This window comes from Acipenser ruthenus, chromosome 23, assembly GCF_902713425.1.
Source record: "Acipenser ruthenus chromosome 23, fAciRut3.2 maternal haplotype, whole genome shotgun sequence".
Classification (NCBI taxonomy): Eukaryota; Metazoa; Chordata; class Actinopteri; order Acipenseriformes; family Acipenseridae; genus Acipenser; species Acipenser ruthenus.
In genome coordinates this window covers 13,870,021-13,884,382 of record NC_081211.1, presented here as the reverse complement: position 1 = coordinate 13,884,382, position 14,362 = coordinate 13,870,021, and the positions used below count along the sequence as shown (strand labels likewise).

Genomic DNA, 14,362 nt, shown 5'->3' with positions numbered 1-14,362 from the left:
TTGCTGTGCTGTCTGGTGTTTAATCCTTCCAGAGCGGTCGTGATGGATACTTTCACCTTCATTGCTGTGCTGTCTGGTGTTTATCCTTTCAGAGCGGTCGTGATGGATACTTTCACCTTCATTGCTGTGCTGTCTGGTGTTTATCCTTTCAGAGCAGTCGTGATGGATACTTTCACCTTCATTGCTGTGCTGTCTGGTGTTTATCCTTTCAGAGCGGTCGTGATGGATACTTTCACCTTCATTGCTGTGCTGTCTGGTGTTTATCCTTTCAGAGCAGTCGTGATGGATACTTTCACCTTCATTGCTGTGCTGTCTGGTGTTTATCCTTTCAGAGCAGTCGTGATGGATACTTTCACCTTCATTGCTGTGCTGTCTGGTGTTTATCCTTTCAGAGCAGTCGTGATGGATACTTTCACCTTCATTGCTGTGCTTTCTGGTGTTTAATCCTTTCAGAGGGGTCGTGATGGATACTTTCACCTTCATTGCTGTGCTGTCTGGTGTTTAATCCTTTCAGAGGGGTCGTGATGGATACTTTCACCTTCATTGCTGTGCTGTCTGGTGTTTATCCTTTCAGAGCGGTCGAGATGGATACTTTCACCTTCATTGCTGTGCTGTCTGGTGTTTATCCTTTCAGAGCGGTCGTGATGGATACTTTCACCTTCATTGCTGTGCTGTCTGGTGTTTATCCTTTCAGAGGGGTCGTGATGGATACTTTCACCTTCATTGCTGTGCTGTCTGGTGTTTAATCCTTCCAGAGCGGTCGTGATGGATACTTTCACCTTCATTGCTGTGCTGTCTGGTGTTTATCCTTTCAGAGCGGTCGTGGTTGGTAACAGGGCCTGGTTATGATGGAACATGGCACCTGAAACTGCAGTTTAAGCAATTGTGCAAATCCAATACAAACTGCATGTCCTGGCAGTGGTCGTTCCTAGTAAATATTCCAGTACATTTTCATCAGAACGAATGCAACAGCAGACAACCTTTATTCGGACATACCTAAAGCAGTTTTCAGTGACACACTGCTCTGATTAAACTAATAAATGTAGTAACCTGTCAAGCTATTTGTAAGGCAGTGATGCACTGCAGTGAGAAGACTAGTGCTAGTATCACAGTATAAAGAAGGGCTATGAACTATACCTATTGAAACAGCAAACATACTGTACATCCCCCACTATGGCTGTGAATTCAGAATTAGAGCTGTCAGAATGATGAAAAGAAAACGTATGTACAGAATAGAAAGAATAAGAACTGGCAATGGATAGGTTAATACAATTGGATGTGTTATTTTAGATGTCATGTGGTAAGCAAATGATGTGTTAATATCATGGGGAAGTATATTAAAATGACTGATTTACAATGTGGAATAACTTGTTGTATTAAAGATACATGTAAACATGGAAGTGTGACAGATGGGTGTAAAGACAGAGATTCCAGCACATATCCCCTCATTCTGATCCTCCCAATAACTTCTGCTAAATAATGGTAACAGCAAGTTTCAGCACAATTTAATAAGCAGTTCTCCAGATATGCAAACATATAAGTGTGACGTACAGATGGAGAAATGCAGGGACAGACAGACCCCACATATACCCTGAATCTGAAACCCTGCCATAAATATATTATTTATTTTTAAAATGGGGTACCCCTCCGCCCCTGTGAAATTGATTACTTTGTATTTGTTTTGTTGTATTATTATTGTTGTTGTTGTTGTTGTTGTTGTTGTTGTTGTTGTTGTTGTTGTTGTTGTTATTGTTATGATTTATTATGTTTAACTATGACGGTAAAAAGCCGTAGTTGTTATTGTTTGGCAAGGACGAGCGAGGTGCTGTCCGCCATGATGTATTATTTTTGTTTTGAAATGCCGGAGGAGCAAGAGAGAGGAGGGTAAAAATCAAAGATAATAAATAAATAAATGAAGGCTGCTTTTTTATTTAAATATTTTATTTGTTCTTGTTATTTAAATAAACGGCGCACAGCGCGTCTTTTTGCACTGCAGTACCTGCCTGTGTGTTTCCTCACAGTGTAATAAGCAGTTGTCCAGATAATAATGTTAACAATGCCACGCTCCCTCACAGTGTAATAATCCCTTCTGCAGCTATATATTAATAATGTTAACAATGCCACGCTCCCTCACAGTGTAATAATCCCTTCACCAGATATATAATAATAATGTGAACAATGTCACGCTCCCTCACAGTGTAATAATCCCTTCTGCAGCTATATATTAATAATGTTAACAATGCCACGCTCCCTCACAGTGTAATAAGCAGTTGTCCAGATATTGCAGAAATGTAAGGTGTGACATGCACATGACACCCTCCACTATATCCCGTTGCCGGGGGTAACCCCCTGCGGAGGCTAATTAGGGTAATTTCTAAATATTCTTTGGTGCACAGACGGTTGCCATATCTGGGTCAGCCAGTATATATCTCTTGTGATAGAGCAGTTTAAATTTAGCTGGCCCCGTGACCATGCTGGCTTGGAGTGTCCAATTCCACTTGGATGTTTCGCACCTGCTGCTGCTATAAACTGCACTCTTCTTATCTGAATGGAAAGGGTTCTAACTGTAACATGCAATAAAGTCTACAAGCACAATCATCTGTCAGAAGAGATCTTTAAAACAAAGTATAATGTGTGTATGTCACGTGATCTGCTTTTTTTTGTAGGGAAACAGAACAGACAATGTGTATCAGTCAGAAAGACACAATTGTGTATTTTTATTGCTAGAGGAATTCTTCCTTCCATTTGAATGAATTGGACATTAATATTGAAACCTGCAGCAAGACTGGGAATCCACCACTGCCTGACTGCACTGGGTTTTCAGCCTGCGTTGATTCCCTTAAGGTAATATTATCCTTAATCTTAAACACTCATGAGATATGCTTACTAAAGAATCGTTACAACTTCACTCAATCTTTTGTGTTATACAGATTCACTATGTTTTGAATATATATTTATGAAACGTTTTTTAAACAAGTGACAATTCAATGTATATTTTCTGTTATTAATTTCTGTTAGTCCAGATATTTTTTCTCTATATCCAGTATCATGCAATGTAAATGTTGGCTTATTGAAATTCTGAAAGACTTACGCTATTGTTTATTACAATTCACATTTAAAGCCTAAACTATTTTTTCCAAAAATTGTATACAAGCAAAACCAGGGTTTTTTTATGGTGTCTGTGTTTCATCTTGCACTGTACTGTAGTTGAGTGATTTATTTTCTCAATTATAACAGTAATTTAGTGTAATTAATTACTTAACAAAACAGAAGAATGCATACGGAATCTACATAGAAATGTGACAGCCAGGAAGTGCTTTTCCACATTTGAACCCTTCAGTGCAAGTACTTGATAAGTCCAACTTTTAGGAAACAGACAACAAAATACAAAGCTGTGAAGGCAGTTAACAGGTCTGTCCTGGGTGGCAGGGTGACACACAGAGTGAATCTACTAGACTTTCATCTCCGGAGGTTACATACGTTTGGTAGCCTCAATATGGCAGCCAGTGGACATTAGTCAATTAGTCTGTGTTTGAGAGGCCCTGGAATGTAAGGGGAAACTTGCATGGCGTCCGCCAGCTCCACTGCTTCCTGGAGCCAGTGCCATTGCCCCTCACTTTTCACTAAATGTGCCAAATATTTATTAAAAAGCTGTCAGTTGCTCTTTTTGGAAAACATAAGGGATTGTATACCTTGAGACACGAAACTTTAGTTCTAACATTAGTACCCATTCTTAAAACAACGAGGGAGCACTGTACCCATTCTTAAAACAACGAGGGAGCACTGTACTTAGTTTCCTCTCCCCATTTGTTCCTGTGTTACAGGTAACTGGACCCCACCTGACCACATGTACTAAAAGACTTTAAAACTAGTGTATGTTTATATGTGTGGTAGGATGTCCAATCGAACACATAAACATATTAACAATATCTGAACACTTAATAAAGATTAAATATATTTTAGTATAATTTTAAACAACAACAGGAATGTTTTATATATATATAAATGTTAAGGGCGAAACCTGGTGCTCTGACGAGTCTAGTTTTGCCCGGGTCAATCTAGTTTCGCCAAGGGCTTCTTGGCGAATCCCAAAGTTACCACTTTTTTTCGGCACTTGTCCACGTCCAATCGGGCGAATCTAGATTGGCCCAGGACACACACACACACACACACACACACACACACACACACACACACACACACACACACACACACACACACACACACACACACACACAGAAATAATATGTTACTTGTTCGTGTTCAAATCTTTTGTTTCGTATTCATTAAAAGATAGTTAAGATTGTAACAGAGTCAATAATGCCCCTGTTATATTTCACATATTTATTTGTCAGTTGTATGTTTTATTTTTATAATGAATCACGTTCTAGTAGCTTCTCCACTCAGTCCCCTTACAATGCCTTATTGGGTACCGACTCATTGAGTCATTGATAGTTTTACCCACCTGTGTGTGGCGAGTTTGCCTGCGCATATGGAGGAGCGAGACTTTATGACTTTAAACTTTTTGGGAGAGAGAGCTGGTGTCCTGTCTTTTCTGCACCGGTGCTGAAACCCAGCACACAGTCGCTACATTGTTGTCAGAAGTGGAGGCGAGGCAGATACCACCGGGTTTCTTCCTTAATATATATATGGAGAGAGAGAGAGAGAGAGAGAGAGAGAGAGAGAGAGAGAGAGAGAGAGAGAGAGAGAGAGAATTGTGTGGGATAGTACTCTTAGTGTAATAAGAGGTACTTTGGATCTCTAGTGTTTTCAATGGAGCCTGACTTAAATAGCTCTCCTTGTGCAGCACTGAAGGGGGGTTCTAGCATGTGTAACATAAGTGTGCTTGTGGATTTTAGAAGGGAGATTTGACGTATTTGCAAAGCAAGCACATGTAAAACTAAGAACAATAAGATCATTTTGGCCCATCAAGCCTCATCCCTTCATGGCACACCATTTCCCTGCTATGAGGATCAAATTTAACCAGACACAATCAAATTGTTTTTTAAATGTTCCTGGTGTGTTAGATCCTACTACTTGCTAGGCTATTACATGCACGTACTACTCTGTTAGAAACTGCTTCTGATCTATTCTATTACTCAGCTTCCATTTATAGCCTATTGTTCTGCTCTGTGCTAAGTTTAAAGCTGTGACGTGGGTTAACTTTGTCTGATCCAGTTAAGATTTTACTAAACTTCCCCTCTTTCTTTTTTTCTATGCTGAAGAAATGTATTTCTTTGAGCTTGTCCTCACAGCTCATGCCATTAAGTCCTGGATCATTGCCATTCTTTGTACCTTCTCAAGCAACCATGTATTTTTTGCATTGAGGTGACCAAAGCTTGACACAGTATTCAAGATAGCGTCTAACTGGTACATTACACTGTATAGAGTATTAGTATGGTTAAGTGTTACAGCAGGAAAACACATCACTGCACATGTTGGAATACTGATATGCATATATGTGACCTACATCATCTTTTCTTTTCTTGGTAATTTAGGCTGAGGATCATTGAAACTGTTACACCTGGAATGAGAAAATAAGCAAGTGAAAGTGTTGGGCACAGTGATGCAAATGCGAACTGTTCTGCTGTTACAATCGCTTCTTTACATGGAAACATGTCCTCTTCAAGTACAAACATTCCCTCTCTGAGAAGAACAGGAGGTGACCTTAATATTCAAAATAATGATGGCACTATGACTGATTTCTTTTCAAGTGCAATCACTGACAGTGTAATCATAAACAATCAGACTGATATAACAGAAAGGACGTCATTGGATGATATTTTTGGGGACGACAGTGAAATCCAGATGTATTCCAACACAAATCCTTTCATCAGTTTTGAATCTGCTGAATGTAAGGCTGATGATTCTTCAGGGTCATATCATACTGCCTTGTGTTCAGAAACAGCCGGACATTTCAGCAACTGCAGTGAAACCTTTGAAGTCACCAAAGAGGACCTCTCTCCCGAACAAACAGATACAGAACACGCAGCCAGCTACGAAAGGGATTTCTCACAATCTACTTATAAAACAGAGCACTTATTCTACAAGGCTTCAAAAAACAGAAACACTGATGAAAATACTTATAGTAACCAGGATAATGAAATGACTTCTAATTCAGGTCCATGGAAGAAGAGTGAGCAGAGTTTTAATGTGAATACAAATAAAGGTGGTGACCAGCAATATCTTTCCATAACGATGAGGGATAAACCTCATCTAAGTGTGGTCTCAACTGATCTAAACCTGAGTAATTCAAGGTCTGTCAGCAGACACTGTGTAAAGGATCCAGCAGTGAGTGGGAGAGACAGAAGTGGCATTGGCACAGAGAGACAGGCTCAGCTGTCACTCTCCTCCAAGAATAGAAACATTCCTGAGCACAGCAGCACACAGCTTCCAGTCAGAGAAGAGCAGCCAGGAATGACGGGGTGTAGTGACTCAGCGTGCCGTTTCAGCTCCACAACCCAGGAAGAAAAGCTCTGGGACACCAAGAAACAGAACTCGACAGCCCACAAAAGAAGCACCTTTTCAGAACCCAACAGGCGCGGAGGAGCAGATTGTACCAGTGAAACCTCAAGCATGGGAAGTGAATTCGATGAAGCTGACAATGAAGTCAAATGTCTCACAGATTTGGCCTTTAAAAGTTTATCATACCCTCAAGATGATTACCTTGCCATCTATAACTCCAGTTACTATAGATCTTCTACCAATGTGTCACAGCCATCGACAGAAGGGAGTTGTGGAGTAAATGCTTGGCCAGATTATGCTGATTTTCGTGGGTCTGGAATTAATTATGCAGATTTACCTGAAAACAAAGATCTTGTTGACAGATTTGAGATGGGGAATTTTGAATGTGTGGATGTTGTTCTGGAAAACCAAGATCAATTAAACACGAGCTGCAGCAACAGGACTGTCCCAAAACGCCAAATTCAACTCAAAAGACAAGAGGGGAATGTTTTTCCATCAAGCGGGCTTGCTGAATGCCAGCCTACATCCAGACCTTTTGAAAGACATGCTCAGGATATATTCATTCGTCAACACAGCACTCCTGCGGTTATTCAGGGTGAATCAAATAAACATGCAGAGGTGTTGGATGAAAATAATAAAAAACAGAAACTACACAAATCAGTGTCTTTGGATGAAACATCTAGCAAAGCTAAAATTGCATCCTGTCTTATAAAAAATGTTTTATCTAAAAAAATGCAACATGAACATAAACTGCAGCTGGATCGTGGGGATGTTCAAGATGCAGAGCCATCGTCTCTGCGAAGTCCTTCCTCGGTGTGTGACACAGAATTCAAATATTCTAACACTCCATCCCGAGGAAACCTGTATTACAGCTCTGGGGTGACATCAGATGGCAGCTTTTCTTCAGAACACTTACAGATGGATTCTCTCATGCAAAGCAAATTCAATTCAAGCAAAGCAAATAAGGTAAGCAAACTAATAATGCACAACGGTTTAAATTCAAAAACACAAGAGAAGCCAGTTTGCAAGTATGGTTTCCAAAGCTATGAAACTAGTTTAAGAAGAGATTCTGATGCAGCCATCATTACCAGTGCACAGGGTAACAAGTCTAGAATAGGAATACCATGGAGCAATAGGAAATTATATGGAGATAACAATCATGTTAACGATGTAGCAAAACCAATAGCATGCACTAACCGTGAAATAAAGTTGGGGGATTCAGAAAGTTATGTTGCTAAAGATTCTTTGGAAAGTGCACCAGCAGAGCCAACTTCTGTTTGGTCAGCATATGAATCTCCAAAGAATGATGAACATGAAGCAAAAACAGACGACACTCAGCACTTTATAAGAAATGTGTTTACATCAAAAACACCAGAGATAACTTTGAGACCCAGGAATAGGACTGAAAAGAAGAATCATACTTTTAGCATTGCAAGACTTTTATCTCCCAATACTGAAGGCAAGAGCTCTGCAAAACAAAACTCAGAACCGCTGTTTAAAAGTAGAGCCACTACATGTATGGATCAACAACAATCTGAGAAACTGTCCCAGCTAGAGGTTAAAGACAGCAATTTAAAAAACAAACCAAAAGTGCCAATGCATAAGGTTAGAGATGTCAGAAAGCTTGTCAAACATACCTACAATTTATCCTTTAAGGCATCAGCTATTATTTCTCCGGAGCCTGCAGATCAAGAACAAACCCTGGAACCACCCACATATCCTCCACCACTGCTGGTAAAGTGCACGGCAATAAGCAGACAGGACAGCATGCTGGCTCCCACATCTCCTCTGCCATTACTGATGGAATGCAAGGCAATAAGCAGACAGGACAACATACTGGATCCCACATCTCCTCCACCGGTGTGCAAGGCAATAAGCAGACAGGACAGCATGCTGGATCCCATATCTCCTCTGCCATTACTGATGGAATGCAAGGCAATAAGCAGACAGGACAGCGTGCTGGATCCCACATCTCCTCCACCGGAGTGCAAGGCAATAAGCAGACAGGACAGCATGCTGGATCCCATATCTCCTCTGCCATTACTGATGGAATGCAAGACAATAAGCAGACAGGACAGCATGCTGGATCCCACATCTCCTCTGCCATTACTGATGGAATGCAAGGCAATAAGCAGGCAGGACAGCGTGCTGGATCCCACATCTCCTCCACCGGAGTGCAAGGCAATAAGCAGACAGGACAGCATGCTGGATCCCATATCTCCTCTGCCATTACTGATGGAATGCAAGGCAATAAGCAGACAGGACAGCGTGCTGGATCCCACATCTCCTCCACCGGAGTGCAAGGCAATAAGCAGACAGGACAGCATGCTGGATCCCACATCTCCTCTGCCATTACTGATGGAATGCAAGGCAATAAGCAGACAGGACAGCATGCTGGATCCCATATCTCCTCTGCCATTACTGATGGAATGCAAGGCAATAAGCAGACAGGACAACATACTGGATCACACATCTCCTCCACCGGTGTGCAAGGCAATAAGCAGACAGGACAGCATGCTGGATCCCATATCTCCTCTGCCATTACTGATGGAATGCAAGGCAATAAGCAGACAGGACAGCATGCTGGATCCCACATCTCCTCCACCGGACTACAAGGCAATAAGCAGACAGGACAGCATGCTGGATCCCATATCTCCTCTGCCATTACTGATACAGTGCAAGTCAAAAAGCAGAGAGGACAGCATACTGGATCCCACATCTCCTCCACCGGACTACAAGGCAATAAGCAGACAGGACAGCATGCTGCATCCCACATCTCCTCTGCCATTACTGATACAGTGCAAGTCAAAAAGCAGACAGGACAGCATGCTGGATCCCACATCTCCTCCACCAGAGTGCAAGGCAGTAAGAAGACAGGACAGCATGCTGGATCCCACATCTCCTCTGCCATTACTGATGGAATGCAAGGCAATAAGCAGACAGGACAGCGTGCTGGATCCCACATCTTCTCCACCGGTGTGCAAGGCAATATGCAGACAGGACAGCATGCTGGATCCCACATCTCCTCTGCCATTACTGATGGAATGCAAGGCAATAAGCAGACAGGACAGCATACTGGATCCCACATCTCCTCCACCAGAGTGTAAGGCAATAAGCAGACAGGACAGCATGCTGGATCCCACATCTCCTCTGCCATTACTGATACAGTGCAAGTCAAAAAGCAGACAGGACAGCGTGCTGGATCCCACATCTCCTCCACCAGAGTGCAAGACAATAACCAGACAGGACAGCATGGTGGATAAAAGCCAACAGCTAATTGTTAAGAAACAGGTGTTTAAAAGCACCACTCAAAAGATACTTCCTTGTCAAAACAGGGAATATGCTTCTGTTGCAGTACCAAAAACATGTGATTTTGAAGAAAGTGAATCGAACAGTATCACAAAGAAGGATTTAAAGGAGGAATCCATGATACCACCAAACCACAATCTTTCAGATACATCTGGAATCTCCGAAATCTACTGTGAGAGTGTGCCACCCATGGAGGTGTACTGTGCAGCAGATCAACTCGATAAAGGAAGTGAAACCTCACCGCCAAACAGGGAGGGGCAGAAACCAAATCCACAATGTCTTCCATCAAAAAACAGCCATTCAGTTTCAATGATCATCAAAGAGAAAGGTTTTCAAGCCGATATAGGATTATTTGATAGTGAACCAATTCACTCCCCCCCAAAGCATGTCAACACACTTGAGGTACCATTACAAACCTGCACCTCAGAAGACAAAGTCAAGGAAGAGAACTCATTGCAAACTAGCAATTCCCTGTCAATAAACATGAATCCAGCTTCAGCTACAGAGCTCAGTTCAGAGACACCACAAGCAAGTGATATCATCGTTAAAGAGCTACAGCCTCAAGTTAAACACCATCAATCTACAAAGGATTACAAATTGAAGTGGAAAATTCCAAGCTGTGTGGATCATAATATTACTTCAGATGACCCACCAGAATATGAAGAGAAGCAACACTCCAGGCAGTTTGTTAGAACACAAGTATCACCAGGACAAACACCATCTGAAAATCCCAGTAGATCCTTTAAAAAGTGTTCTTCAGATGGATACATAAGCCCACCACCACAAACACTTCCACCGCTTCCTCCCTCAGGAGGAACACCTGCTAAAGTACAGGATCTAAGTGAAGCTTTGCTGACTAAAAGCCAACCAACAAAGAGGCCTCAACTGCAAACCATGAACTCTGAACCTCTGAATTGTGTAACTATTCCTCCACAGGTTCAGCAGAAGGGCCCCTTGAACCCTTGCTCTTTTCAGCCAGATTCAAACTTTCAACCCCAGCAAAGCTTTGATGACAAACCATTTCAAAAAGAAACTTCTCCTGATAAACTGTGTGGGAGCCCATCATATAGGCAGGTTGCTTCCCCGAAGATGGTTCAGGAAGCCCGGCCACAGTTCATGTGTAGCCCTGTAGGGTTCCCTTCACCATATGCAACAGAGAGAGAAACTGAACGTCTTTCGTTTGCTGAAAACAATTCCAGCATGCCTTGCTTTCAGTATCATCAGAGCCGAAGAAAAGTTCTGTATGATCCCGAGACTGGCAAATATTTTTACATTGAGGTTCCTGTTCAGCCTCAACGTAAAATGCTTTATGATCCAGAAACTGGACAATACGTGGAGGTGCTGATACCTCAGCAATGTTTAGCACAAAGTAGTGTGTATCAGCCCCCCGCCTCTCCTTATTCTTCTTTCATGAACCCAGGAATGTATGGATCTCCCTATATGCCTTACACAGGTCTGCCAATGCCTCCCCACGCAGCTTCACCCTTGAGGCACCCTGATCTGCACAATCAGAACTTATCCCAGAATAACCTGCAGCTTAGCGGCACAGCTAACCAAGCACTGAAGCCAACCTTGCAGAACACCCAGCCTGCTGAACCCAGCTGTCTGGAAAGCATGTATTATATTCCTACAGGAATGGCAGTGAGCCCCAACCCAACACAACCAGCCTTTTATCAGAATGCTCCTTCGAGTTCACCGGGGAAAAGTGCCAGTGTTGCATTGCCTATCCAACAACACCCAGCACATGTAGCTGGCTTTACTGAGGGATAAAAAGGCAACATCTACTCCAAACTGTGTTTGAACTGTCATTTATACACTCATAATCTCTTTGTATTGTGAGTTCACTGTTAGGAGAATGGTATGGATGCATATGAAAGAGAGAAAGACCTATTTTATTACGCCTACAGTTGAGATATTACCGAGACTCTCTTTTAGGAGTGGAACATGATCCTTGACTTTGGAGTTCTTTTCAAAGCTTGGTACAGTAAGTGGATTGTGAGTAAATGTAAACTTTCAATTCGCAAAAGTATACATCTGCTTATCCTTCGTATTTCAGTTTATAATGACTTCAATTCAGCTATTTAAATAATGACATACAGAATGTAATTTGCATTACCAAGCTTTTAAAATAACAACTGTTCCCCTGTAATTTGTCACACAAACATGCACCAAATGAGTACACTGTGGAATGACAATGAAATCCAGTTGAGTACACTTTGAAATTACAATGAAATCCAGTTGAGTACTCTGTGGAATTAGATTGTGAGCTGTTAGCAGTAAGTGATTAATGTGTAATATCTGGTTGGGATGCACTACTATATAATGTACTTAGGGCTTGCATTTTTCTTTTTTTTTTTGAGTTCGGGGGTGTTTTTTCGTTTATTATAATTATTTGGCAAAATCAGTTATTTTCGGTTATTAAAAATAAACTATACTCAAACGCATCCATTTTCAGTTTCGATAATTAATAAATTGCATGTAAGTTTTACTAATACATATACAAACGTTAATTTACAGTGTTGAAGTGAAGATGTCCACATTTAGTATTCTGGCAATTTAGAACTGTGGATGCATTTTGAATCCGAGAATTGTGAGAAGTATTTCGTTTTATGCCCTACACCACCTCTGTATCTATCACTGTAATGTTGGGGTCCTGATATGATTAAGAAATAACTCCTGTATCAATAACTGAGCTGGATGCAGACAGATTCCACTCTTCCAGTATGACTGCAGCTCACACAATAACTCCTGTATCAGTAACTGAGCTGGATGCAGACGGATTCCACTCTTCCAGTTGTATGACTGTAGTTCACACAATAACTCCTGTATCAGTAACTGAGCTGGATGCAGACGGATTCCACTCTTCCAGTTGTATGACTGTAGTTCACACATTGTACACGTTGTTCCAACCTCTCAACCAACTCACTGCCTGGTTTGTCAATAATGCTTATTCAATAAAGACCCTTCAATAACTTTATATGAACAATTAGAAGGCAAACACGAATACTGCAAAGCAAGCTTAAAGTTTAACCAATTGACTTATTAGCCTTTTAACAGTAGTTTGTATTTATTATAGTTATTATTTTATTAATCGTAATACTGATATTGTTTTATTAATTTTGAATATTTTACACACATTATTAATTTTGTAAACATAAATGTTAACCTAACATTAAAATAATTACTGGTCCTGAATTTATTGGTCCTAAACAATAACAAACTGAGTTGTTGTTTTTGTTTGAGGTATGAGTTGTTTTTTTTAGTCCCTAACATGTCTTTCTTGTTTTTGTTCACATGTTACTTTCTACTTTGTCCTTGTTTATATTCTAATTTCTGTATTTATAAAAAATGCATTCATTCAAAATAAAAAGTCACTCGATCAAGTGTATTCTATTATGTAGGACCACAAAGATTACAGACATGTTCAGACATGTTCTGTATATAGAAAGAGTAGTGAATGATTGACATTATTAAAAATATAATGCTGAAACTCAGGTGTATCGGTTTAAAAGAAATCAAAACGGAATTTTCTAAATAGGTCTTCGGGTGTTTTTTTGTTTATTATCGGTTAAAACTGAAAAATTCAAGCCCTAATTCTACTCCATAAAGGGTTAATAGCAAGGCTTCGTGTTTTACTGTCAATCTTATTTGCACATTTGTTTTATGCTAGTGACTTTATTTTCACTTTGACTAGATGAAGCCAATGTATCTCCACCCACTGTGAATTAATAAAACAAATGCATACCTGTTAACGCTATGGCTTTAGGACCTGAGCCATTACAAGCCCTTTACAGCCCTACAGGTTTGTCAGCTGGGTCTATGGCATTACAAGACCTTTACAGCCCTACAGGTTATTCAGCTGGGTCTATGGCATTACAAGCCCTTTACAGCCCTACAGGTTATTCAGCTGGGTCTATAGCATTATAAGCCCTTTACAGCCCTACAGGTTATTCAGCTGGGTCTATGGCATTACAAGCCCTTTACAGCCCTACAGGTTATTCAGCTGGGTCTATAGCATTACAAGCCCTTTACAGCCCTACAGGTTATTCAGCTGGGTCTATGGCATTACAAGCCCTTTACAGCCCTACAGGTTATTCAGCTGGGTCTATGGCATTACAAGCCCTTTACAGCCCTACAGGTTATTCAGCTGGGTCTATAGCATTACAAGCCCTTTACAGCCCTACAGGTTATTCAGCTGGGTCTATGGTATTGCAAGCCCTTTACAGCCCTACAGGTTATTCAGCTGGGTCTATGACATTACAAGCCCTTTACAGCACTACAGGTTTGTCAGTTGGGTCTATGGCATTACAAGCCCTTTACAGCACTACAGGTTATTCAGCTGGGTCTATGACATTACAAGCCCTTTACAGCACTACAGGTTTGTCAATTGGGTCTATGAAATTTCCACTTCGCTCACTTCTAATGGACTTCTTGCCCAAGTTTACCTTTCCTCAGTATCTGCTAAAAATCAACAGCATTTTGTATTACATTTGGCAGATATGCAAATGTAATATTGACACACTGAAATTCCATATTACACTGGTTTTGGGTAGTTTCTTACATTTGCCCTTGCACTTCCCAATAAGGT

General features: G+C 41.0%; 1 protein-coding gene across 1 annotated transcript; it reads left to right on the top strand.

Moving 5' to 3' along the window:
• Window positions 1-2,566: 2,566 nt before the first annotated feature.
• LOC117413119 (filaggrin-2-like) lies at window positions 2,567-13,479 on the top strand. The gene is made up of 2 exons (XM_034021873.3): window positions 2,567-2,844; window positions 5,499-13,479. The coding sequence occupies exon 2, from the start codon at window positions 8,271-8,273 to the stop codon at window positions 9,570-9,572; it is 1,302 nt and encodes a 433-aa protein (XP_033877764.2). The 5' UTR covers window positions 2,567-2,844; window positions 5,499-8,270; the 3' UTR covers window positions 9,573-13,479.
• The last annotated feature ends 883 nt before the right edge of the window (window positions 13,480-14,362 follow it).

Bases quoted from the DNA above. Each gene is read 5' to 3' on its own strand.
- LOC117413119 (XM_034021873.3), top strand. From the start codon at position 8,271: ATGCAAGGCAATAAGCAGACAGGACAACATACTGGATCCCACATCTCC.